This window comes from Molossus molossus, unplaced genomic scaffold (assembly GCF_014108415.1).
Source record: "Molossus molossus isolate mMolMol1 unplaced genomic scaffold, mMolMol1.p scaffold_m16_p_20, whole genome shotgun sequence".
Lineage (NCBI taxonomy): Eukaryota > Metazoa > Chordata > Mammalia > Chiroptera > Molossidae > Molossus > Molossus molossus.
The window spans coordinates 18,740,616-18,768,181 of NW_023425356.1; the positions used below are offsets into that span (position 1 = coordinate 18,740,616).

The window sequence follows — 27,566 nt, forward strand, 5'->3', positions numbered from 1 at the left end:
CAGAAATGGAGTATGAGACTAACTTCTTAATATTACAGAATCCCTCCTCCTTTTTCAGACTTACATCTTTGCAAAACAGAGTTAAAGTAGATTTCAATGAGACGGTTTGTTTTCTATTGTATTCTTACTAGAAATAATCTTTAGGTTCCAATGAAATCCTTTCTTAAACTTTTTAAAAACATAAAAGATGCCAGTGTTGTAAATATTTTTATATTTCACATAGAAGCCAATGCTTACTGATATCAAAAAAGAGATGTCAAATAAAATGCATACAGTAAAACTGTATTGTATAGGCATGATTTTTTAAAGAATTTACTGCATATCAAACAATTAGAAAATGTAATTTTTTAAAAAATTTACTCTTAAAGATTAGTATATTATGGTTCTCCAGAGAGCCGGAACTGATAGGATACATAGATATATAGAAAGATTTATTATGAGGGATTGGCTTACTAGATTACAGAGGCTGAGAAGCCCCATGCTCTGTTGTCTGCAATCTGGAGGCGCAGGAAAGCCAGTGGAGTAGTTCCAGTCAAAACCCCAAGGCCTGAGAACCAAGGGGACCAATTGTGTAAGTCCCAGTCTGAGTCCAAAGGACTGAGAACCAGGAGCTCTGATGTCCAAGAGTAGTAGAAGGTGGATGTCCTAGATCAGCCAGAGGACATCTGAAGGGCAGAAGAAACCTAAGAGAGCACATTTAAAAGTTAATGGATTGTTTTCAGAGTACAGCTCTTTCACCTCTTTGGTTATATTTATTCCTAGGTGTGTTATTCTTTTTGATACAATTTTATTTATTTATTTGTCTTTTTAAACTTATTTTTATTGTTGCATGTATTACAGATGTTCCCCTTTTTCCCCCACTGACCTCCTCCTCCCTGCTCCCATCCCCCTCCTGCCTTCCCCACACTATTGTCTGTATCCATTGGTTATGCATAAATGCAAATAAGTTCTTTGATTTATCTCTTCCCATTCTCCCTCCCCCCTTCCCTTTGAAGTTCATCAGTCTAACAACCAATTTATAATTCTTAATTCCTTCACCTTTTTCACCCATCCCCCCAGCACCCTCCCACCTGGCAACCAACAAAAAGTTCTGTGTACCTATGAGTTTGTTTCTGTTCTGCTTGCTCATTTTGTTTGTAGATTTAATTGTTGATAGAGATATATTTATTGCCATTTTATTGTTCATATTTTTTTAATCTTCTTCAGGAGGACCCGTCAACATTTCATATAATACTGGTTTGGTGGTTACGAACTCCTTTAGCTTTTTCTTGCCTGGGAAACTCTTCATATGTCCATCAATTCTAAATGATAGCTTTGTAGGATAGAGTAATCTTGGTTGTAGGTTGTTGCTTTTCATCACTTTGAATATCTCTTGCCACTCCCTTCTGGCCTGCAAAGTTTCTTTAGAGAAATCAGCTAACGATCTTATGGGAGCTCCCTTGTAGGAAACTAATTGCTTTCTCTTGCTGCATTTAAGATTCTCTCTTTGGCCCTGGCCGGTTTTGCTCAGTGGTTAGAATGTTGGCCTGCGGTCCAGAGAGACCCGGGTTCAGTTCCCGCTAAGGGCACGTACCTCGGTTGTAGTTTGTCCCTGGCCCTGGTTGGGTTGTGTGGGTGGCAGCCACTCGGTGTGTCCCTTTCACATTGATCTCTCTCTCTCTCTCTCTCTCTCTCTCTCTCTCTCTCTCTCTCTCTCTCTCCCCCTCTCTCTCTCCCTCTCTCTCTCTCTCTCTCCCCCACTCTATCTGAACAAAAAATGGAAAAATGTCCTCCGGTAAGGATAAAAAAAAATAAAGATTCAAAAAAATAAAGATTCTCTCTTTGTATTTAACCTTTTGTATTCAGATGATGATGTGTCTTGGTGTGGACCTCTTTGGGTTCATCTTGTTTGGGGCTCTGGACTTCCTGGACTTGTATGTCTGTTTCCTTCACCAAGTTAGGGAAGTTTTCTGTCATTATTTTTTCAAATAGGTTTTCAATTTCTTGCTCTCTCTCTTCCCTTTCTGGCACTCCCATGATGCAAATGTTAGTACACTTGAAGTTATCCCAGAGGCTCCTTACACCATCTCCATTTTTGTGGATTCTTTGTTCTGATTGGGTGTTTTTTGCTTCTTTATATTGCAAATTGATGGTTTATTTCTTAGCTTCACCTACTGTACTATTGATTCCCTGTAAATTATTCTTTATTTCAATTAGTGTATCTTTTATTTCTGACTGGTCCTTTTTTATGCTCTTGAGGTTTTCACTAAGTTTCTAAACATTCTGACTAAGTTCCTTGAAATTCTCACTAAATTCATTGAGCATCCTTACAACCAGTTTTGAATTCTGCATCTGTTAGATTGCTTATCTCTGTTTCATTTAGTTCTTTTCCTGGAGTTTTGTTCTGTTCTTTCATTTGGGACATGTTTCTTTGTTTCCTCATGTTGGCTGCCTCCCTGTGTTTGTTTCTATGTATTAGAGTTTCTATGTCTCCTAGGCTTCCTAGGCTGGCCTATTGTAGTAGTTATCCTATAGGGTCCAGTGGCACAACCTCCCTGGTCATGCTAATTGGGCCCTCAAGGTGCACCCCTCATGTAGATTGTCTAACCTTCTGTTTTAATTGAATCTTGATTGCTGTTGGCATGTCAATGGGAGAATTTACTTAGGCTGATCCACTGCAAGGACTGACTGTGCCCACTGACCACTGACCTCTGACTATCTTGGAGGATCAGCTGTGCAGGGGCCCATCATACAGAGCAAGATTTACTTCAGCAAGACTCTGGCACCCACTGAGTCCATTCCTTGAGTGTGTCGCTTGTGGAGTTGGTTCAATGTGGTCTGAAGCTGTCCACTGGATGTGCTGGCTCTGGGACAAGGTCAACCACTGCCTGTATTCTACCTGAGGCCACCAGGCATAAGCTACAAAGTAACCTACAGATGGCTGCTTCTTGTGCTGGGCTTGGAGGTGCCCAGGCAATGCCAAGTTGTGAACCAAGGCTGGATGCTCCTAGTGCCAGGCCTGGGGCCAGTTAGCAAGACATATGGGGCTCACTGTGGCCAGGTGCTGTTTATGAGAATTTAGGAAAATCTGAAGCAGGACCCAAGACAGGCCAATCCTATGATAAAGCTACTGGAAATAGCTTGGGTAGGCCTGAAAGTTGGGTGAAGCAGGGCCTCAAGGAATCACCAAGGTGGGGCAAATACTGTGAGCCAGGTTGCTAGAGTCTCAGATATGGCAGCGGTCTGCCGGCCCCATGGGGGAAGGGCTCCCCAGAGGAACAAAGGCCTCCACCAGGCACGTCTGTGTGGGAGAAAGCCTCTCCAGCTTTTGCCCTGATGTCAAACAACTCAATTCTTCCCCATTTGTCTCTGGTGCCTTTCAAGATGCCTCCCCGACACTGGAGCCTGGAGGGAGCAGGTCCGAGTAAGTCCATTTGTGGGCCCTTTAAGAGGAACTGCCTAAGACTCCAGAAACCTCAGTCTCTCTCCTCTTCAATCCCAGAAGTTATGGGAACTTCTCTTCCTGATACTGGAACCCTGAGCTGGAGGGCCTGGTGTGGGACAAGGACTCCTCACTGCTCAGGAAGGACCTTCAAAAACAAGCTATCCTCCTGATTTTTGTCCATCACTAGTGAGTGTGGGACCAGCCCGTCCTCACCTCCACCCCTCCTACTAGTCTGGATGTGGCTTTTTCTTTAATTTCGCAGTTGTAGGACTTCCATTCAGCTGATTTCAGGCAGTTCTGAATGATGGCTGTTCTGGAGTTTAGTTGTAATTTTGATGTGGTTGTGGGAGGAGGTGAGTACCACATGTACCTACCCCCCATCTGGACTGGAAGTCTCTTGATGCAATTTTAAATGAGATTGTTTTCTTAATTTCTATTTCTGTAACTTCATTACTAGTATTCGGAAATGCAACATATTCCTCCTATATATTAATTTTGTGTTCTGCAACTTTGAATTCATTTATTAGTTCTAATATTTTTTGGTAGGTTTTATGATTTTCTACATATAGTATAATGTCATCTGCAAATAGTGACAGTTTTACTTCTATCTTTCCAATTTAGATGTCTTTTATTTCTTTTCTCTTGCCCAATAGAACTTCTAATACTATGTTGAATAAAAAGTGGAGTGAGTGGACATACTTGTCTTGTTACTTATCTTACAGGAAACACTTGTAACTTTTTACCATTGAATATGATGTTAGCTGTGGATTTGTCACATATGTTATTATGTTGAGATATGTTCCATCTATACCCACTTGGTTGAAAGTTTTTATTTTAAATGGATGATGAATTTTCTTCAAATGCTTTTTCTATATTTCTTTAGATAATCATGTGATTTTTGTCCTTCATTTTGTTAATGTGGTATATCACATTGCTTGATTTGTGGATGTTGAACCATCCTTGCATTCCTACTCTAAATCCCACTTGATCATGATGTATGATAACCTCTAATGTATTGTTGAATTTGATTTGCTAATATTTTGTTGAGGATTTTTGCATCTTTCTTTCTATTTATTTATTTATTTATTTATTTATTTATTTATTTGTAGTGTTTTTGGTTTTGTTATCAGAGTAATGCTGGCCTCATAAAATGAGTGTGGAAGCATACCTTCCTCTTCAAATTTTTAAAAATAATTTAATAAGGATAGGTATTAATTCTTTTTTAAATGCTTGGCAGAATTCAGCTCTGAAGCTGTTTGGTCCTAGACTTTTGTTGGAAGTTTTTTTGTTTTGTTTTGTTTTTTTCCTGATTCCATTTAATTGCTAGTAATTCATATATCCAGATTTTTGTTTCTTTTTGACTGTTTAGAAGTTTACATTTTTAAAGCAATTTATTCATTTCTTATAGGTTGTCCAATTTATTGGTCTATAATTGTCCATGGTAGTCTCTAACGATTCTTTGTATTTCTGTGGTGTCAGTTGTAACTTCTCCTCTTTCATTTATGATTTTATTTATTTGGGCCCTCTATTGTTTTATCTTGAAGAATGTGGCTAAGGATTATCAATTTTGTTTATCTTTTCAAAGAACCGGCTCTTAGTTTAATTGATCTTTTCTCTACTATATTTTGTCTCTATTTATTCTGCCCTGATCTTTATTGTTTTCTTTCTCATACTAACTTTGGCCTTTCAATGACTTCTTTTTCTAGTTCCTTTAGGTATTAAAATTACATTATTTGTTTGAGATTTTTCTTCTTTCTTGAGGTAGGCTTGTATCACTATGAGTGTCCCTCTTAGGACTGCTTTTGCTGCATCATAGAGATTTTGAAACATTGTGTCTTTATTTTCATTTGTCTCAAGGTATTTTTTTCTCTTTATTTATTGACCCACTGGTTGTTTATAGCATATTGTTTAGTTTCCACGTGTTTGTGTGTTTGTTTGTTTTTTTCTTGGAACTGATTTCTAGTTTTATATTTTTGTGGTCAGAAAATATGCTTGATATGATTTCAGTCTTCTTACATTTTTTGAGACTTGTTTTGTGACTTAATATGTGGTCTACCCTGTAAAATGTCCCATGTGCATTTGAAAATAATACATACTGTGCTGATTTGCTGGGGAATTTCTGGAAATACCCATTAAACCATCTGATCTAATGCATCATTTAAAGTCACTGTTTCTTTATTGACTTTCTGTCTGGATAACCTATCCATTGATGTAAGTGGAATATTACAGTCCCCTATTATTATTGTATTGCCGTCATTTTCTCTTTTTATGTCTTTTAATAGTTGCTTTATATATTGAGTTGCTATATATATTTGGGGTGCATAAATATTTACAAATGTTATATCCTCTTGATATGGATAAACAGATAATCTATGCATTTGAAATGTAAGAAGTAATGAAGTAGATTAATTCCACCCCTTTACAGAAAGTGAGACAGTATAGAATCCTACAGATAATCTTAATTTTGGTTCATTTAACACCAGAGTATTTCATAAAAATTGGAAGCCAGCAAAAATGAAATTAACTAATGGAAACTTGGATTGGCATACATCTGATAGCAAAAGGTAACTATTTATAGTTGCATTTAATATTTAGAAGATCATAGTCAGAGACAGACTTTCTTGGAAGTCATTCAGACAACTTCCTAGTGATAACTTGCATTTTTTAAGAAATGCTGATGGTCCGAGAGGGTCAGGCTGGGAAAGAGAAAGAGAGAAGTTGAGGGAGGAGTATGAAAAGTAGCAGACACCATTCTTTGTTTAAACCATTGTATGTAATGCTACCAGTTCCTCAGAGCCCCATTACTTATTGCTTTTTTCTCCCCAAAAGATTGCTCCACAGTCTGGCATAATATGCTTTGGTGGGGGTTCACTTCAACAATAGATTTTGAACCTTATACACAATTTTTAAAAAGTTGTTATTTAACATAGCACAATTTTAAAATAACAGACATCTGATAAAACATTAAGAAATCAAACATTTAGCTTAGCATTTAGAGAAATGACTTATTATGAGTTATGGATTTTGAAATAGTCCCCAAAGTATTTATGGCAAATCCCTTTACTGAAGATATTTAAAATTAGATTCAAACAAAAACTTGAGTGAGAGAATACTGGAGCGAAAACTCCCACACTAACAAATATGAAACAGATGAATTTTAGCTTTTTAAAATTTTAATATATACAACTTATATTTTTGATTCATTAAAAAGTAGATTTGGTATTCTAAACTCTTGGCCACAGATAACATAAAAACTAAATCAACAGGACTTAATAGTGGTTCCAGAGACCTACAGACATATGACAGGACCTTCAAGGCCAAAACTATAAACTCCGAATATTGCTTTTATCATTGACAGAAACAGAGGGATCTTAGGGAAGTTCTTCTTTAGAAAGTGATATACTCCCAGGCTCCCCACAATTCACTGGGGATTATGAACTGCAAGCACTGCAGCTGATTTTAATTGCCACGATGATGCATAGGGAGAGATGTGATATCTGGAGTAACTGACTTCTAAACAATGAGGGGCTTTAAAGATTAAAGTCAACACTTTAAATTGCACTCACAACTGAATAGGAAGCTAATGCTGACCATAAAATGCAGGTGTAATATTCTCCATATGTTTTGGACCCTGTAGCTGAAAGACATCAAGCCTTCTGCATCACACACAATAAAAACTCAAGGACAGTGCATTATAACATTCTATTTTGAAGGTTAGAAACACAAAGATTGTGATGGTAAATAACACAAACATATAGTGAAAGGTGTTCTTAGATGTAGGATGCCAGTCTAAGAACTCAGTGAACACCTGTGAGGCCTTCTTAGCCAAAGGCAAGCAGATTGCTACAGTTAAGAGTACTTTGAGTACCTGAAATCTTGGCCTAGAAGTGAGTTGGTCCATAGCTCCTGATGTTACCTGATAGCAGTAGAAATCTGGATACATCAACAACTGGCTAGACTTTTTCAGGTATGAGAAATTATGCCTCAGACATACACCTGAATAAGGGTTCAATGAACACTGTAAGATTAAATTATATCCCTGGTTGGTGTGGCCCAGTGGTTAGAGTGTCAGCCTGTGCACCAAAGGGTGGTGGGTTCGATTTCTGGTCAAGGGTGCGTACCTGGGTTGCCGATTCGTCCCCCGCCCTGGTTGGGGCACACGCGGGAGGACACCAATCAGTGTGTCTCTCTCACATCTGTTTCTCTTTCCCCTCCCTCTCTCCCTTCCACTCTGTAAAAATCAATGGGAAAATATAAGTTCGAGTGAGGATTAAAAGTAAATGATTAAAGTACAAATTTGTAAAAAAAACTTATTCAGTAATCATAATATCCTAAAGAAGCATCCCTAAAAGTAGACAATCCTTGGTGAGCTAAACAATGTCAAAGGCAAAATCTCACTGGAAAAGTGAAAGTGAACAAACCGGGAATAAGCCTGCCAATGTGAAAGAAAATTCTCCAAGTAGTATAGTTTTGTTTTAGCCACTGACATATGGGAAAATTTATGTAGTAAAGTATATGCTTATAAAGTTTCAACTTATATTTAGTGAGGGAAACAATTTATTATACCGAAAAAGCATAAATGTATGACAGATGGTAATGGTTTTTTTTTTTTTTTTTCTGTTCTTGGCAGGGTCCTTTTTTAGCTGAATGGCTCTCGCTTCTTAAAACTATGAATATTGTCATTCACACCTATTTTCTGAAATTAAACAGACCAATTCTATGATGAAGCCCCCTATAAATTTGGTTACTGTATAATGTCTTCCCATTTTTGTGTCATAAATTATCAAGAGTACCACTTTCCCTAGAATAATGAAAAAAAGCCAAAACTAGGCAAAAAGCATTGTGTAATAAAACCCTTATTTTAAATTATCTAAATCAGCCATGGCTGGTGGGACTCGGTTAGTCTGAGCATAGTCCTATGCACCAAAGTGTCGTGGGTTCAATTCCCGGTTAGGGTACATAATGAGGTTGTGGGTTCAATCCCCAGTCGATCCCCAGTCAGGGAGTGTATGAGGCGACCGATCGATATTTCTCTTTCACATCAAGGTTTCTTTCTCTCCCTTCCTGTCTCTCTAAAATGAACAAAAAACATATCCTCGTGTGAGGATTTAAAAAATGTTATCTAAATCAATTTTCAAAAACCTTCTATGTTTCAATTTATTCTGGAAGAAACTTACAAAGGAAAGTATAAAAGATTATACTGGAAATACACTCTTCCTCCCTGAAATCTTTATTTTTGGCTTTTAAAATGTTCTATTCCTTTAAATAATTTGCTAAATTATAATTTATGTACATAGATGTCTAGGCAGTGGATCTTGTTGGTTCATCTGAAAAATGGGCAAACTTTTTCATAAGTGTTTGTGACACAGCAGACTAGTTTATTGTAATACTTTAATATGCAAACCACTTCTTCAAGTAAGCAATTTATTTACTTGATAAAACAAGTTAAAGAATGTGCTGTATGAGCAGGTGGAAGGCCAAGTAAAGGGCGATCGGGTGGGCAGCACTGGATGCCATCTCCCGACAGACAGAGGGCCGGATCCGTGTGCTTCTCCCAGCAGGAGTCAGCGCTGAGTGCCGCCTACTTGAATGTGACAGGATTGTTTTCTGAGAGTAAGCTGGTTCTCAAATGAAAATTATAAAAAATGTTAGATCATTTAGGGTAATTGCAAATCCCAACATTTCAGCAGCTTAAGAAAATAGAAGTGTATTTCTCATCCAATAAATAGTCCCAAACAAATGCCTTTGGTGAAGAAAGCAGGGTGACGCTCAGGGGGAAGGGTTCTCTGTGACACAGCGGTTCAAGGCTTTCAATGTCACCCCAATATCTGGGCCGATGGGGGAGGAGCATGAACAATGCTTGGGAGATGTTTCTATAGGCTTGGTTGTGGTGATAAAGCATTCTGCTTGTGCCCCCGACTAGAACTCAATCACATGCTCACATCTGAAAATGAGGAAGGTTGAAAAATGCTGTCTGCCTCTCATAGAAGAAAGAAAGAGAATCAAATGTTTATTGAACCACTGGTCAGTTTTTGCCACAATAAGTGTCACAAACATTTTATTGCTACCAAACTCGGGGTTGGACAGCTGTCACCTGTAAGACAGAACTAGTGGCAGTTTCTCTACAATTTAAAATAACACTTAAGCCCTGGCCGGTTTGGATCAGCGGTTAGAGCGTCGGCCTGCGGTCCAGAGAGACCCAGGTTCGGTTCCCACTAGGGGCGCGTACCTCGGTTGCAGTTTGTCCCCGGCCCTGGTCGGTTGTGTGGGTGGCAGCCACTCGATGTGTTCCTTTCACATCGATGTTTCTCTCTCTCTCTCTGTTCCTCTCTCTCCCTCCCTCCTTACCTGAACAAAAAATGGAAAAATGTCCTCGGGTGAGGATAAATAAATAAATAAAATAAAATAACACTTAATTTTACTTTTCTCTCCTTATTGTTTTTTCTTCTTTGCTTCTCTTTCTTACCTGCAACCTATTTTATTTTTTTAAATATGTTTTGTTGAGTTTTTTAGAGGGAGAGGGAGAGAGAGATAGAAACATTGATGTTAGAGAGAAACATCAGTTGGCTGCCTCGTGAAAGCCTGCTGGGGACTGAACCCGCAACCCAGGCATGTGCCCTGATCGGGAATCAAACCAGTGACCTCTTTGTGCGTGGGACAATGCTCAGTCCACTGAACCACACCGGTTGGGCTGCAACCTATTTATTAATCATTTGCCAGCGATTTGGGAAAGCTGACTATATTTTGAAATATGCATTCATATTCAAGAAGAAAATTAGTAACATAGTATGACATACATAAACATATAGTTAAATAATTTTTTTTATAAAACAACTGGAAGGCCAACAATTTTTTTTTATTAATTTATTTTTGTTACAGATGTTTCTCCTTTTTCCCTGCAGACACCCTCCTCCCTATCCGGCCCGCCACCAAGCATTGTTGTCTGTGTCCATTGGTTACGCATACATGCATATAAGTTCTTTGGTTTATCTCATCCCTCCCCCAGGGCAACAATTTTTTACTGCTTTTCTAATAAAAATACAGGACCTCTTCCCCAAAGAGTCTAAACCTATGAGAATAATTATATCCAAATTTAGAATGATGTAATCAGCAATTACTTATTTTGGTCTGTAAGAGATTAATCTTTATGTTCCAGCTATAATCCAAAGGTAATTTTCATCTGATAAAGAAGAGTTTAGAGAAGAAGAAAATTATGGAGGAAATTCTGTGATAGTGAATTAGTGGCAGTCCAGGTGGTTGCTGTGGAGATGCTCAGGAAAACTTCTTTCCGGTATCATAAAGCATCAGAAATTTTACTCTCCAATTTGTCTCATTGCAATAAAAAATAAAATAAGTCGCCCCAAATGGGGCACCTGTTATTTTGCAAGAACAGGGGTAGGTAGCGTGAGAAGTTAACCACACTGGATTTGGGACTCAGACAACTGCGTTCTAATCCTGGTGCCATCATCCCCTGTGGGGCTGGAAATGGAGTTGTTGGAATTAAACAATATAACTGCCTTGTGCAGGATATAACCAGTGGTCAAGAAATGAGCTGTTCTTATTAACATTATTATTGTTACTATCATTATTTGGGGGACTCTGTCTCACCAGGGTATTTTAAGTATTTGGACATGCCTGATGGGAAAAGAGAAAAGAAAGACTGCTTACCAGTACAGGACAGTTTTAAAAACTGGGTCTCATTAGGCAGAGAAGAAGATTTAGAAAGACACTGGTCTCCTCCACGATTATATAAAGGATCTCGTCGAGGCGTGGACCTGTGTAGCAAGATCCTGGGAGGCAGAACCAAGACCGACGCAGAGGCTGGAGGTCGGGGTGGCCTCACAGAAGGAAGCATCGTGGGCAGGGGAGAAAACGGCACGGGTCGCCCCCGAGGGGTCAGTTCTCCTTCTAAGTTACCCAGATGGAAGAAATCTTGGTGAAGTAGACAGGATTCCAGGAGTGTTGAGTTTCTAGACCATGTCTCGGACCAGAGAAAGCTCCAAGAAGAAGCAGGGGGTCCAAGTGGGTCAAAAGAGCAGCCAGCTCAGCCCTCCCCCTCTCCCCCACTGGGCCAGGTCTCCCTGAGATTTGACCAGAGGCGCCGGATTTCCACCTCGGAGCTGCGGGCTGGGAAACTCGGTTGCTATGGCCACGGAAGCGGTTGACCAGAGGTTCTGAACCGGTTTGGGAAGGGGAGCCGCGGTCGTTAGGAAACTGGCAGTTAAAGAACCGGCTGTGGTTTGGTTACCAGGGCAGCAGGGACGCTTGGTCCGGGCCAGATCCTAATTTAGAGGCCAGGGCTCCTCTGTCCTTCCCATGGCACCCAAGAAAGAGAAAGGTGGGGCGGCCAGCACCAACTCGAAGGCGTGGGAACCATCGCTCATCGCTGCGCACTTCAATCAGGTGAGCCGGGCGCGCAAGTGCGCTGCCCCCGCAGTGCCCCCCCGGTCAGCCTCTGGGGCCCCGCCAGGCTCCCGGACTTCCAGACGCCGCCGCTGCCCCCGGCACCTGTCCCCCAGGCCGGCTCCTTCAGCTCGCGGTGACCGGGGTCCCACCGCGGGAGTGCTGGACGGGAAACCAAAGGGGCGGCAGGGGAGTGCGTGCGGTTTCAAAGGGCGCTTGGTGGGGAGCGAAGGGCGTGGCGCTGATGCTTCGGGGTCCTTCAGTTTAGTCGTCAGCCGGCGCTCCGCAGTTGTCCTGGAGTTGTCTTTATGAACTTTGCACTTCCTCCTGAGATCTGGGGAACAGACACCCAGTCAAAGCACCTGTGGCCTGGCCTGTAGCAAGGTTTTAGTAAGTGCAGGGTGTAAACAGACTGGGGTTCCCAAGAGGACACACCCAGCGCAAGCGAGCCTTCTGCACAGAGAAAGCAGTGACTTACCTAATGCCCTCATGCCAGGATATCAAAGATTTGAGGTGTTTGGAAGGTAACTGTAGGAGATCGGGGTGATGAGAATTGGCTGCTAGACTCATAGGATGCCACGGAGGCAGCAGGCAATCTATAACCACCTGCCACGTGACTGCACCCCAGATCTGACGAGCTCCCCACCCACACCCACAGCCTCCCGTGAGTTGGGTAGCTCTTGTCGCCTGCCGCTGGAAATCCACTTCAACACTCAGTTGTTTCTAAGTCCAAAATAACATTCGAAAGGAAGAAAAGTTGATTTCGGAGATTCCAGCCTGCCATTCCAACATATTTTTTCCAACTGGAAAACTATATATATTTTTTTTTATTTTGCATTGTGTGTACAGTGTACTGAAGAGTTAGTACTTAAAGGAAAAATATACCTAAAAACTTACGGTGGTTCTTATGAGAAATGTCTACCTATTTGTCCTTATTTTCCACTATAATTGTTTTTCTCTCTATAAATAGTAATTCTGTCTGATAGGTAATTCTATCTGATGAAGACTTTCATGAAAGTAGTTAAGATACTGCTGATGCTGACATGACATCATGTAATTTTTTGTTATTTCTGTAACTTTAGGAATGAAGGGTGTCAACTCAGTAATTCCCCTTTATAGTCTCAAATTCCCAAAGATGTTTTCCAAAACACTCTGTAAAAGCACCCTCTCTTTTGCTTTTATAAGTCAGCACTACCCAGAATAATTTTCCCTCATTTTTCTTTGGGATTGTATAGGCCGAGTTTGGGCTTAGAAGGAACATTTCTGCCTGAGTTATAAACTGCTGAACGCCGGGGCGTGATGGAGGTGCTGACGCTGCATTAGCTTCAGTGTTGCAAATATGAAACTATAATTTTCCTAGTTGAATGGAAAACCTAAAGGCACTATTTTTTCTTATGGCTTGAAAACCTGAAATAATATTCAGCTTTCTTGCTCCTGCTCAAACAATACAATTTCAATAAATCTTATATATTAATAGAAAGAATTTGAACTCAAAGTAGTATGCAGTTTCAACTACAAAGAGTGAATGAACTTCTTCAGTTTGTTGGAAATACATGTTTTTTTGCGGTTTTTGTTTTTTGTTTTTTTATTGCAGGAGGATGACAACTGCCCTCCACCTCAGCTCATATTTTTCTCATCTGGGTTTCATGTTTGACCCAAGAGGAAAATTCCCAGATTAACCCAGCTGGCCAGTGCCCAGAGGCATGCCCTAACCACCAATGTAATAGACTGAATTCGGGTCAAAGATGACTGTAGATGTGTGAATTGCTTACCCAGAAAGCTTAGTGAAGTGTTTTACACATAGTGGGTGCTCAAAGAAAAAGTTATTGTTTCAGTTCCCAGAGAGTTGCTACTGGTGTGTAAATTTGTGCTCCGGTATGTGTGGTTGAGTATGTGTGTGCTACCGAATATGTGTTGCATGTGTGTGTTGGGGGTAGAAGAAGGGAGTCCTACCTTCCAGTCTTCCATAAGCCAGATTTTTAGAATTAGCTGATTGAATAATTCAAATCAACGGTCATTTTGAACTCGTGTTCATATTGAGTTGCGCTAGACTTTAAAGAGAATCAACAAGTTCACAATTTGGTTGCAGTGAATTTACCTTGTATTGCTGTTTTGGGCCGTCCTTTCAGGCTGGAGTAATTGTCAAATTTATAGTACAGTTAGTTGGTTCTAAAACTTAAAATGATAGCAAATAATACAAGGCAGTCTATTACTAAGCACTAAATGGTAAGATAGAGACTGGAGGTTAGGGTGATGAATGTGGCCTGGGAGAGTTAGGAAATGCTTAGTAAAATACTTGCCTTCAGCTAGACCCTAGAGTGAGGAGGGCCCTGGCCGGTTTGGCTCAGCAGTTAGAGCCTCGGCCCACGGACTGGAGACTCCCATGTTCGTTTCCCGCTAAGGGCACCTGCCTCGGTTGCAGTTTGTCCCGGCCCCACCTGGGGCTGTGTGGGTGGCAGCCAATCAATGTGTCTCTCTCTTGATGTTTCTCTTTCCCCCTCTCTCCCTCCTGCTCTATCTGAAGATAAATGCAAAAATGTCCTCGGGTGAGGATAAAAAAAAAAAAAATGGGTAGAATTTGAGCAGGTGGATTGAAGGGGATGATTATTTTAGGTAAGGAGACTAATATGCGCCTTAAGTAAATCTGGAACATTTAAATTGAGAGAAAAACGTAGGTTGGACTGCTGCTTGGTGTACTTTGCTCCTCAATTAATTCTGTCAATGAAATAGCCATATACTAACTTTGCTATGCATGTACCAAAACATCAAGCTTATTAATATATGTGAACTATCACACTTCCGGTTAGATGAAAAGAAAATATTTAGGTGCTTTGTCAATATGATTGTCAAAATACATCTTAGTGTGGGTTTTATGTGACATGAACATTACATTTATGACCTCCAGCAGCATTAGCAAGTTAAAGATGCTTAGGTATCATATAAATTAAAATATTTTAAAGCAACTTGCAAGGTATCCTCTGTTGGCCACAATGAGAGGAAGAGGTGTTAACCCACACACTCAGTGACAGAAGGGTCTATCTGGAGACATTTTGATCCAAGATTTTTTTTTATTGCAGTAAAATATACATGATAATATTTACCATTTAAAACATTTTCAAGTGTACCATTTACGGGCATTGAGTACATTCCCATTGCTGTGCACCATCACAACCATTCATCTCCAGAACTTTTTCCTCTACCCTGACTAAAACTATACCTGTTAAATAATTCCCCATGCCTCCCTTCCCGCAGCCCCTGGCAACCGCATTGTACTCTCCATCTGTGTGAAGCTGATTACTCTAGGGACCTCATGTAAATGTAGTCATACAGAGTTTGTTTTCTTGTGACTGGTGTATTTCACTCAACACAATGTCCAGAGGTGTAGTCATGTTGTGGCATCTATTAGAATTTTTTAAGGTGGAATAATATTTCATTTTATGTATAGACCACAATTTATTTATTCATTAATCATCCATCGATGGATACTTGGATTGCTTCCAACTCTTGGTTATTGTGTTTTTCTGATGCTTCCACGGGGAACAGAGGGCCTGGAGCTTCCCAGTCTGCCCCCTTTCTCCAGCCAGATTCACAAAGCATGCTGCTCTTAGCAGGTGTGCACAAAAAGTCTGCTTGAGTTCCTGCTGTCAATGTGATGAGTATATATCCAGAAGTGGAAGTGTTGCATCCCATGTTAATTCTATGTTTAAGTTTTGGAGAAACTGCCCTACCATTTGCTACAGTGACTTTGCCATTTTATATTTCCACTAGCAATGCCAATTTCTCTACATCCTTACCAATGCTTTTAATATTCTGGATTTTTTTTATACATTCTATCTAGGTATAGCAGCCATCCTAATGAGTGTGAAGTGGTATTTAATTGTGGTTTTGATTTGCATTCCCTAATTATTGATAAGCATCTTTTTATGTATTTCTTTGCCACTGGTATATCTTCTTTAGCCCTTTATTAAATAAAAAGATTTTGGTTTTTATTGTTGAATATAGGAGCTCTATGAATCTTCTGGATATTGCAAATGTTTTCTCCGATTCCATGGGTTACCTTTTTATTCCATTGGCAGTCCTTTGATGTATAAAATTTTTAATTTTGATTAAGTTTAATTTATCTAATGTTTTTGTTGTTGTTGCCTGTGCATTTGGTATTGTATTCAAGAAATCATTGCCAAATCCAGTGTCATGAAGCTTTTCTCCTATATTTTCTTCTAAGAGTCTTATAGTTTTAAGCCTTTAGGTCTTTGGCCCATTTTCAGTAAATTTTTTGTATATGGTGTGAGGTAATGGTTCAACTGTCCTTTCTCCCTTGAGTGGAAAGGGGTGGAGCAAGGGAGATTAAAAGTATCACATATTTTTCTACCATATCAAATGAGGTGTCCTCTTATTCGCTTGGTTGCTTAGATGGTTGGCTGCTTTCGAAGCTCCTGCAGTTATTTTAGTCAGTCTCTAGCCGTTTTTCTAATATTTCTATGGAGGACAGAGGCCCCAGAGCTTCCTAGTCTGCCATCTTGCTGATGTCACTATGGTCCAAGAGATTTTATAATCCTGATTTTTACTTTTCTTTCAAGCCTATTATATGGCAGGTAATGCTGGGAAAGGGGAGATTAACAGAAGCTTTGTTCATGACAATTTAAAATTATTTTCCAGAATTATTCAAACAGCATAGCTATTCCCTTTAGGAACTTAGAGATTGTCCAAGGCCTGTCTCTAACGTCACATGGCTTCCGAGTAACTGACCTCTGCCCCGGCTGGTGACTCTGTGGTTGGAGCATCATCCACACACCACAAAGTTGCAGATTCTATTCCCCAGCTGGGGTGCACACAGGAGGCCACCGATACATGTTCCTTTAACATGGATATTTCTCTGTCTTACTCTCCCTTCCTCTCTCTTTAAAACCAATAAAAACATATCCTCGGATAAGGATCAGAAATAAATAAATAAAAAATAACTGAGCTATATATTTCCATTGGAGTTTTGTGTATGGTCAGAACTTACATGTCATCATAGGGAAGGGGGCCTCACAGTGTTATCTGTGCTAATGGACAGCCTGGTAACAGCGTAGAGGAGGATTCAGAAGCTAGCTGCAAATCCTTTTTTTTTCCTCCCTTTAAGTTATTATTGACTTTTGTCTCCAAATGTCTTCTTCAGAATTCCAGGTTTGTTTGGGTTGATTTAGATATAATGCAGGTTGAATTTAGTTCGGGATTTTGCTAATTTTAATCATTAAATACTTGAATATTTTTAGATTATCTGAGGATGGTTATTTCTTTTCATTTGTTCTTAAAGTCTTATTTTCATATATACCAAAAAGGCAGCCATAATGAGACCAACCATTGGCATAGCAATTATTCCATTTCTTTACCATGACCCATCACAAAAAAAAAAAAAAAAATTAAAAATAGACAGAAAAAAAAGTTTACAACAATCCACACACCCCTTAACTTCGCCAGTCTTGCTATCCGGTGCACGGATTTCATCTTATAACGATGGTGCCAGGTCCCTAATCCCCTAGACACTCTTTACTTCTCGATTAAGTCTTTAATTCTTCTTTAACATAAATCTCTACATATTTTTATTTTATTTATTTATTTTTTATCCTCACCCGAAGATATTTTTCCATTTTTTGTACAGATAGAGTGGGAGGGAGAGAGAGGAAGGGAGAGGGAGAGAGAGAGAGAAACATCGACGTGAAGGGACACATCGAGTGGCTGCCTCCCGCAGGGCCCAACCAGGGCCGGGGACAAACTGCAACCGAAGTACGTGCCCTTAGCGGGACCCGAACCCAGGTCTCTCTGGACCACAGGCCGACGCTCTAACCGCTGAGCCAAACTGGCCAGGGCTCTACATATTTTTAAATACTGGGAAAGTCTGTTATAATATATTGGTGTCCTTAATGAGACTCATTAGGTCTTTCAGCTTCTTTATTTTCATTATCAATGTGTTTCCTCTTTTCAAAACAAATAATGATATTTTCATCAAAGACACAAACTGATAGTGTCCATCGCATGCTTTCTTCCACCAAACTCAATGGTGGAGATTCCCAGGGACCCGGGCTACCTGCCCCTTTCATAACCCGGAGAATCAAGTATTTCAAGGTCTGGTCCAAAGACGCGTAGTGAGTTAGCACATGAGGGACCAGATTGTAGACTTTCTCACTAGTCCTTCCTTCCTCCCTAACAGAACCATTAAGTTATGATATGGCAATTAGAGCATTTTATAGAAACCTTGCAATGACACAACATTTTACATATTTGATCTTATGTCAATCCCCAAATCAATGTGACGAGGTAGGTATTAATAAAGTAGAACAAATTATTTAAGGGATATCTATTGAAAAGTTATTTGATTAGTACTTAAATTTGAGATCAAAGTGTTGCTTACAACCAATAAATAAATATGAAAAGTGTATTTCTTTTACCTGAAACTAGACTTGATCCTTATATTTGTCATCCTCTGACTCTCGTAGACAACATTTAGCAGAGAGACAGGCTGTACCATTTTCTTTTTGTATTCAACTTTTTGGCTTCTTTCCGAGATCATTTAAACAGGACAAATAGAAATATGAATATTTTGATTAGGAAAAATGTATTTTCCCCTCTCCAAAAATAGTTCAGAAAAGTGACTTCTTCTGCTACCTGGAAGTAGGCTGCATTTTCTGGCGATGTCAGCCAAACCTTGGCTCATAAAAATCTTAGACCACCTCTGCCTTTCAGCTTTCCAGATGTCAATGGTTCTGTAATTCCCAGTCACTAAGTTCATCTGTGAGTCAAAGGTCATCTGTGTTCAGTTTGCCTCTAAGTCCTCTTGGTTTTTCCTTTATCATGTTCTCCCTTCAATCTCTGCTCTGTTCCCATGCCTTCATTCTACCCCAAGCCTTCATTTTTTTGTTCTTACTGTTAATCCTCAGCCAATGATATTTTTTCCATTGATTGTTAGAGAGAGTAGAAGGGAAGGAGAGGGAAGAGAGAGAGAGAGAGAAACATCGATGTGAGAGAGACACATCGATTGGTTGCCTCCCGCATGCACCCTGACGGGCTGGGGACCCAACCTGCAACCTAGGTATGTGCCCTTAACTGGGAATCAAACCCACAATTCTTCAGTCTGTAAGCTGACACTCTAACCACTGAGCAATGCTGACTAGGTTTGAGCCTGCATTTTTGATTCCTGACATTTCACATGGTTCCTGTGCCTATACTCACTATAGCATAATCTGCCCTTGTATCAAACCAATGACCAACTTATCTTTCCTAAACACTGCTCACACCACGCTCACCCCCAGCTCACAAACTATCAATGACCATCTGTAGTCTTAAACTCTAATCATCCTGGTTTATCCATCTCCTTGCATCTGGCCCCATCTAAGCATCAAACTGAATTGCTACAGGCAAACGTCTCCTCACTGCCGCACAGACACATGAAGGAGGCGATGAGCTGCTGGAGAAAGTCCAGCGCTGGGAACTGGCAGGCCTAGATACTAGACTCCGATTCCGAAGTGAACAATGGGTGACCTAGAGCAACGTTCTTACCTTCCCTGGGCCTCATTTGCTTTCTGTCAGATGGAAATAATAGTATCTACCTCGAAGGCTTGCTCTGAAGATTAAAAGCACATCACAGCAGATACATAGGATGATTGTGACACTGCTCTGAAAAGAACTGCGTAGATACATTTCACTTCTCAGAGACATTTCATCTGCCACCCAGGAGGCATTCAGTGAAAATTCTTTAAAATACTTAGTGGTTTCTCCTTATATGTCAGTTGAGGAATAATATTTTTGTTATTAAATGTAGCTTAGTGACAATAGCTGAGTTGTGCACACTTGAAATAGAGTTTCCTTAGAGTTCTTGAGCAAAGCTTGTAATTCTTGTAAAAGTTTGCAAATTGGATAAGGATTCAAGATAGGTATTACTGAAATATTAATATCCCAAACCTTTTAAATATATAAAGTTATAAAACATATAGATACTAGGGTGATGATCAACTAAATCTAAGTAGGTTTTTATGGGGGGAAAAAAAATGCTCAAGTGAATGGAAGTGCTTGAACCATTATAAATGTAGTTTATCAAAAAGGGAAACACATTTTATTGGTCAGAACCCTTGAACAATTTTGAGAGGCAGTGAAGGATTTTTCAACTTTTTTGATCTTAAACAGTAAGCTATTTCTCATGTTAATGTGTATTTAAGACTTACTGGAAATACTTATAATACGAGCTGAAGACTGATGTCTGGCAGCCAGCGTATTTCTGAAATTGGGTTGGTTTTTATTACTGTGTTTTCTGAAATATGCTTTCATTGATATTTACAAAACAAATTGCCAGTTCACACAAAGATTGTTTTAATAAAAGCCAATGAAAACAACTGAGTTGCTAGGAAGAATGTTAAGAGGGAAATGGACTTTTCATAACCTCACATTATAATTTCTCTTTTTGGACAAAAGTGTATTATTTGAATGAGTTTGGAACCAAATGGTATTCGTATGTCAAAATATCTACCTAGATGTTATATGTGATCATTTTTATTGAAAATGAAAAACATTAAATATAAGTAAAATGTAAGTGTTGCCAATATAAGTTTGGCAACATCCGAGGAAAATATTAGGTAAGAAAGGGTGAATGTTAACCATGTTTCAGCTCTAGCTATAGAAACCATCACTGGCTCCCAGTTTCCCAAAAGACAAAATCCGAGATGTTCTGTCTAGCATTCATGGCCCTGCCTTAACTGGCCTTTTTCTGAACATCCATCTTTATCTCCCTCTATTTCAATTGGATGGTCTCTGCGGTATCCCCAAACACACGTTGACTATACCCACCCATTTCCTGGCCTGAAGATCTCCCAGCCTCCGTCTGACTCCTCATTAAAATCTCCCCGTGTATCTTCCAAAAAGGAGCGCAGCTCGCACTACTCTGGCCTCACTGACTTGTCTCCTTCCCGAACTACTTCAGTGACTGTTATCTCCAACACTACCTTTGTCTGGGCGGTGGTTCAACAATCTCAGTGCCATCTACTATATCTCTGCAACTTCCTGGAGGGTAGCAAAAGGTTAATATCCCTTCCCTCCTGCTCACAGCACCTAACAGTGATAGTCACATGGTGGCCTGCTGAATTAAAGTCACTGACTGTATTTCATTGTCTCAGCCTCCTGGCCTGTTTTCTCTCTTGAGCCCCAGAACTAGTCCCAACCCACTGGTCCTCAGAACTTAAATTGAAGAAAATCTCAAAGCCTTCGTTTTTGCATCCATAAAACAGGAATAGTGGGCATACCTCTCTTACAGATACTAAAAAGATTGTTGAGAGGATTAAAAGGCATCTAATACACAGTATCTCAGGCCTCACACATCCGTACCCAACCCCGGGTTTTCCCCTTCACACCTGGTCTTCACCAAGTCTTCACCTTCTCATCGAATGGTGACACCATTTACCCGCAAGTCACTACGACCAAAACGTTGCACTCATTGTTTTCCCCTCCTCTTCTGCACCCCATAATCAATTTTTAGTAGATGCTGCTATTGGTTCTATCTAAAAGTCTATGTTCTTGGCACCACCCCTACTGCTACGCCCTTGTCCAAGCCACCCTCACCTCCTGCCTACGCTACAAGTAGATCAAGAACTTCAGAACTGGGACTCTCCCCCATCCTCGCTGCCCCGCAGTCTTGTCACCACAGCACCCGGAGTGCTTCTTTTAACGCACACAACTTAGAGTAAAATCAAACGCTCCACCATGGCCTTTAGGTCTTTTAAGACCCTGTGTGTGGGCCTCTGCCAACCACTCTGACTTTACCCTGTGTCTCCTTTGACTCCCCTTTCATTCAGTTCTTTGTAACCACACGGGCCTTTCTGTTCATCTTCAAATCTGTCAGGAAGCACGTGGCCACCTTAGAGGCTCTGCTCTCGCCGTGCCCTAGGCCCAGAATGACCCTTCTCCGAGTTCCCTCCCTCCCTGCCTTTAGGATTCTGTTCAAACATCTCCTTCCCTGACCACCCTATTTAAAATGCTGTCCCCTTACTCTAATTTGGTTCCTGACCTTCTATTTTACATTTACCTCATTATTGTCCATTTCCTTCTACACGTCGGAAGCACAGGAGGACAGGAATTGATCCTGCTCACTGATATCGCCAGCACCTGACATAAAAAGGGGCTTGGATAACATTGCTGAAGGGAGGGCTAGTAGGCACTCAATAGGAGGAGCTGTTTAGTAATTAGAATTACTAATTAGTATTATTACTATATATATATTTCTTAATGCTCACCCAAGGACATTTTTCCATTTTTTGTTCTGAAAGAGTGGGAGGGAGAGAGAGGAAAAGAAAGAGAGAGAGAAACATCGACGCGAAAGGGACACATTGAGTGGCTGCCACCCGCACAACTCAACCAGGGCCAGGGACAAACTGCAACCGAGGTACATGCCCTTAGCGGGAACCGAACCCGGGTCTCTCTGGACTGCAGGCTGATGCTCTACCGCTGAGCCAAACCAGCCAGGGCATTACTCTATTTTTTGGAATGGTATGAAAATCCAATAAAGCGTATGAAAGAATGCGGGACACTAACCTGATGTAAAGATTTATAACAACTATTACTCTTTTATATAGTTCCATATGGATGGTACACATATTCTTCAAACACAGTATGTTCAAAATGGTACTATCCTGTTCATTGAAGTGGAAAATCATCCTTGAACCTTCTCTGTTAATATCAAATTGGCCAGGGATTCCTATTATTTCTGCCACTCTATTTTAGTTTCTTCTTTTCACTTCCCTTAATTCTAACACCAATAGCCTTCTAACCTCCCTTCTTTTGGGGGGTGGGAAATAGTGAGGGGAGGACCGAGACCCAGTGCAGAGAGCTGTGTGAAGTAGGCTAGAGAGGGAAGGGAGCGAGAGATTGCAAACCGGGCAGGAAAGATGGGAGGACTGAAGGGACAGCGTGGTAAAAGAGGTAACAGGAAAGGAGGTCATTTCTCTAGTACAAAAGGGAAGGGATCAGAATCTCTTCCTCAGCTCAGGGAAAAGGAGCAGGTTCTTAAGACTGGTGAAGGTCATACTGGGATGAAAATGTGAAAGGGGAGGAAACCGAAGCAAGAGAGCCTTGCTCTTCTGAGACGCAGGGGAAGCCACTGTGCAGACAGAAAGCGGATAAGTAGGAGACACAGACAAAGGACTCTTTCCACTGTTATTCAAGTGCATCTGCCCATGAGACTTTCCCTAGGACACAGGGAGAGATGCAGTCCCGTCAGACGCCTATCACCTTACGTGATAGCTATTCATACATCTCTCTTCTCCTACTAGACTGTGGATCTTTTGACAGCAGAGACTTCTTTCCAGTACTTTTTTAAATGCAGAAAAGCACAAAGGATAATATAATAAGCACATTTGTGCCATCATAAAAAACCGAAAATTTCTATTTTTTAAATGAACACTAAAAAATTAAAGAACACTTTGTCCTTACCCCTATTCTGTGTCCCATTCACTTCTCTCCCTACCCACAAGCTACGCAGTCATGATTTTCATGCAGATCTTCTCAGCCTATGAATCTGTTCATCTCTATCCACGAATTATGCATAGTATTGTTTACTGTACAATTTCCAAAACTTACACAAATGATTCCATGATTATACTCATCAATTCTGCCATTTGCTTTTTTTCATTCAGACTTACGTTTTGAAATCTAACCATGGTGATATATACAGATATAGTTCATTTCCTTTAATAGCTCTTATCTTGTAATAACAAAAAATGGATAGCTTTAAAGCTATGAAAATACTTTGACCTATAATCAGTTTTCACCTTTATTTGTGTAGTCCTTCCCCAAGCTGATGCTGTCTAAGGATAGTGATTATGCCGGTGCATTCTATTTATACGCCCATTTCAGTGTTTGGAAGTAGTCATTCATCAGTCAATATTGCTTGAATAAATGGATGACTCTCTGCTGTGTTATTTTGCTAAGGTCCAGATTCTGAGTACTTGAGTGTTTTCCCAAGACCACGTGGTTGGAATCAAGAGTAATAGTCAGGTTTTCTGATACTAAATCCAGTGCTCTGTTCATTGCACCATTGAAAGAACTATTGTAAGAACTATATTAGGGAATCAATAGGAGAAGAATAATTATAATGAATTACTGCCCTGATGTAACCAATAAATAGACTCCATGTACCTGTGTAATTGGAAAAAATTAATAACCATAACCAGATCTAGGGCTGGAAATTTATCATAATCATTAACTTGGAATAGTGTGTCACGTGGCTCTTACATGAGGTTCAGTTGCAAAGGAGATGCGTGAGTTATGAGGGTGCTGCGTAGGGTGCAGGAGCGGAGGAGTGAGCAGGAGGCGGTTTCACTCCAAACGGACTGCTCTTGCTAAGTTCACTGGTAACCTTCTCGTTGCTTTTGACGACATTCACCACTCCTCCCCTGGCTGCAGAGACAGCTGCCGTCCCGGCTCTCCTCCATCTCACCTTCCTGCCTCCTAAGAAACCCTTCCCTGGAACAGGGACAGTTCAGAGGAAATCTGAAGAAAATGCCCAACACTCCAGGAGAAACATCTCAGGAACTGCCTCGCCCCCACCGGCACTGCAGTCCGCCCTCCCGCAAAGACGGAATGATACAGATCAATGCTGTTTACCCTTCACTTGTCCAGTTGGGGCGTCTTATCCCAACTCCCTCCCCCAGAGCCGGGTCTCACTGCCTCTCGCCTTCTTGGAACAACTCCTGAGCCTGAGCAGCTGGAAAAGTGGGGATCCTGCAGAGAACCAGCTCTGGGGAGCATGGGTCCTGACGCCCGAGGGCCCGTCGGAGCAGCCGCTGCTCAGCCTGCTCAGGAACCGTGTCTAAGGCACTTACTTGGAAGTAAGTTTGCCTACTTTCAAACTCCCTTAGTCACTTTTGTGGATCCTTTACCATTTGTTGCATCATAGACCTTTAATCGTAGTAATTTAATAAATGCTTGTTGGGTTAAAGTGCTCCTCTTTTTGTTGAATTCAGACAAGGTACAGACTTCCTACTCTTTTTGCTTTACCTGCATGCCTGGAGTTTTTCTGAGGCACCCCAGAGAGTGTCCAGATAGACCCCACCATCCCCTACTAGCATCATCCAAACTCGGGGATCTGGAGCATCTAACACTGCCCCCGGTTCATCCTTGGATGCTCGTTCTTTCCCATGTCCTAGTTTGGGGACCATAGTTTTAGATCTAAAAATTAGAACAGTTTTTCAGACAAAGAATTTTATCCTGCTTCCAGGTATTAGAGACAGTATAGGGGATGCCATCTGTTTGCCAAAATATTGGCATTTCTTGGACATTTCATTGCATTTTAGGTCGAGCAGGGTAGTGCTTGTGATCAGGACAGTGTTATAAACTTGTGGCTGTCAGAGTTTCCTTGCATATTCTGCACTCAGTCAAGATGGATGAGGAAATTAAACTCTACCAGTGGCCTTGTAGTAAACAAATAACTGAGGACACTTGTGTTATTGCAAGAAAATGAGTTGTCCATGAGACATAATTCACCAAGCAGCTGCTGTAAGAGTGGGTGGCTCATTAGAAAGAGTATTGGTTGGTTATTTTGTTTCCTCTGGGTAGGCCTAGTGCCAAGGCTGTACAGATTCATGGACTACACCACAATGCTTAGTAGATAAATGACATTTACATTAGAGAAGAAAGGAAGGTAGGGGGGAAAGGGCTACAACAGGGGTAACTAATGAGATAATGTTGAATCTTGAAAATTTATCTTAATTTTAGTGTGGAAGACAGTAACTCAACACTTGAAGGGACTTGAGGAAGGCATAAGAGGGTCTCATGTCTGAGGAAGGAGTTGATGAAAGTTTGTAGCCTTTAATATCTGATGATGAAAAGAGAGCTTTTGGGGAGTCCCTGATTCCAATTTTACATTCGTGGAGCAATTAGCAGGGCTGCTCTTGGCTTTGCTTGATCTCCTCCTTTCGAAGAATGCCTCTGATATGTAATATTTGTTTGAAAACCCAAAGTAGCTTGTTTCCTTTTGAGGTTTGTCTTACTTTTTATGTTCTGAAGTTCGTTTTGGACCTCAGATTTTGCTCCGAGCAATAAAACTGGTTGGATTGTACTAACATAATGGAGCCCATAATTTTAGCCAACTCTTGGGGGTGGGGAGATAGTTAAGGTGTGGAGTGGTTTCTGTGGTTTCTCTGTGGAGTAGAATTCCCTACAAAGCTTTTCCATGTGGTGTTTTAATAGCTGTCTTAAAACTCTCTGATGCATGGAGCAAAACAGAATTAGGCTCATGTGCTGGCTTGGTGGGATGGGCCAAGGGCTGAAAAACGAAAGAAAAACAAACAGCCTGAGCTCAGAGGTTAACCTGTCCAAAGAAGATCCTTGGGATATAGCCAAATTCAAAATTACAGAAGTAATCACCTCTTTTAACCCATTTTGCAGAATTTTCTAAGGGAAATTAGAATATTTTTGCATATATTTATATTTCACCTTTGCATGGAGCTTTTAATACACAACATGCACCTCGATATATTTGTTCATTAGAGCCTTGCAACCATCTTTGGAAGGCTGTGTTATTGGATCCACTTTTATACATGAGAAAGCTGAGTCATAAAGAGAGCTCCAAGGTCATCTGACTAAGAAACTACCGAGGCAGAACTGTACTTCAGAGTTCTGCATCTTTACACCAGAACTTCAATAATTTTAATTAGTGATCATGTTTGATATTGATGAAGACGAGGAAAACCAGCCAGGTAGGGTGTACTTGCACGGTAAAGATGCTTCTAGACTGCCAAGTTCTGATCAGTGAACGTGCGGCGTTGAAGTGTTGTCTAAGCATCCAAGGAATACACTCTTTCTTTAATTCAAGTGCTCAGTGATCCAGAGACATGGTTCCTTCCAAAGTTCTGAGGGTCACTGATAAAATGCCACATACCTAGTTGGCATTCCCATACTAAACATGTGTAAAAACTCTCTTTAGTGTGTGGTTTTGGCTGCTAAGTTCAAGAAACATTTATTGAACAGTACTGTACGCCAGGCACACGGGGAAGGTAGGAAGTTGTCCAGGTGGTGTGATTGTGGGGGAGCCTTTTTCACGGGCCCAGCTGCCCCATTAGACACCCTTAACAGAGCATCCCTTTGAGCTGGTCCAGGGGTCACCGAGATTCCCTTTTAGAAAATGCAGATAGCTTGGAGAGAAGAAAATACTTCAAAAGTGTTTATTTTTTAACTTCACTAAAGCTTTGGGGTATATTTATTTATCCAGTTACTAAAATCAACTGTTAAGGCTCTGAACTGAATAGGAGGGGATAAGGCTACATTTTATTCTACCCAGGAGAACGGGGATGGTGAATTCTGGAATATCCTGTAAGGGGCTTGGGGGGAGCCAGAATATCGCAGGCCAGGGAGCCTATCTTATCTGGAGAGAAGGGTGTATTAAGGCTCTCTATCAAAAATTGCCCGGCCGGTGTGGTTCAGTGGTTGAACACCGACCCATGCACCAAGAGGTTGCCAGTTCGATTCCTGGTCAGGGCACATGCCCAGGTTGTGGGCCTGATCTCCACTGGGGGGCATGCAGGAGGTGGCCAGTCAATGTTCTCTCTCATCGATGTTTCTCTCTCTCTTTCTCTCCCTTCCTCTCTCTCTCTAAAATCAATAAAGAACAAAATTATAATGAAATAAAATAAACTTTGCCCTGGCCCATCTTGCCCAGTGGTTAGAGTATCGGCCTGAGGGCTAAAGGGTTGTGGGTTCAATCCCTGGCCCTGGTTGGGTC

General features: G+C 40.8%; 1 protein-coding gene across 1 annotated transcript in view; it reads left to right on the forward strand.

Moving 5' to 3' along the window:
• The first annotated feature begins 11,740 nt into the window (after positions 1 to 11,740).
• The window catches only part of SPAG17 (sperm associated antigen 17), a 184,697-nt gene continuing 168,871 nt past the window's right edge, over positions 11,741 to 27,566 (forward strand). The window contains exon 1 of the mRNA XM_036273222.1: positions 11,741 to 11,827. Coding sequence (XP_036129115.1) covers positions 11,741 to 11,827 — 87 coding nt within the window. The remainder of the gene's footprint in view (positions 11,828 to 27,566) is intronic.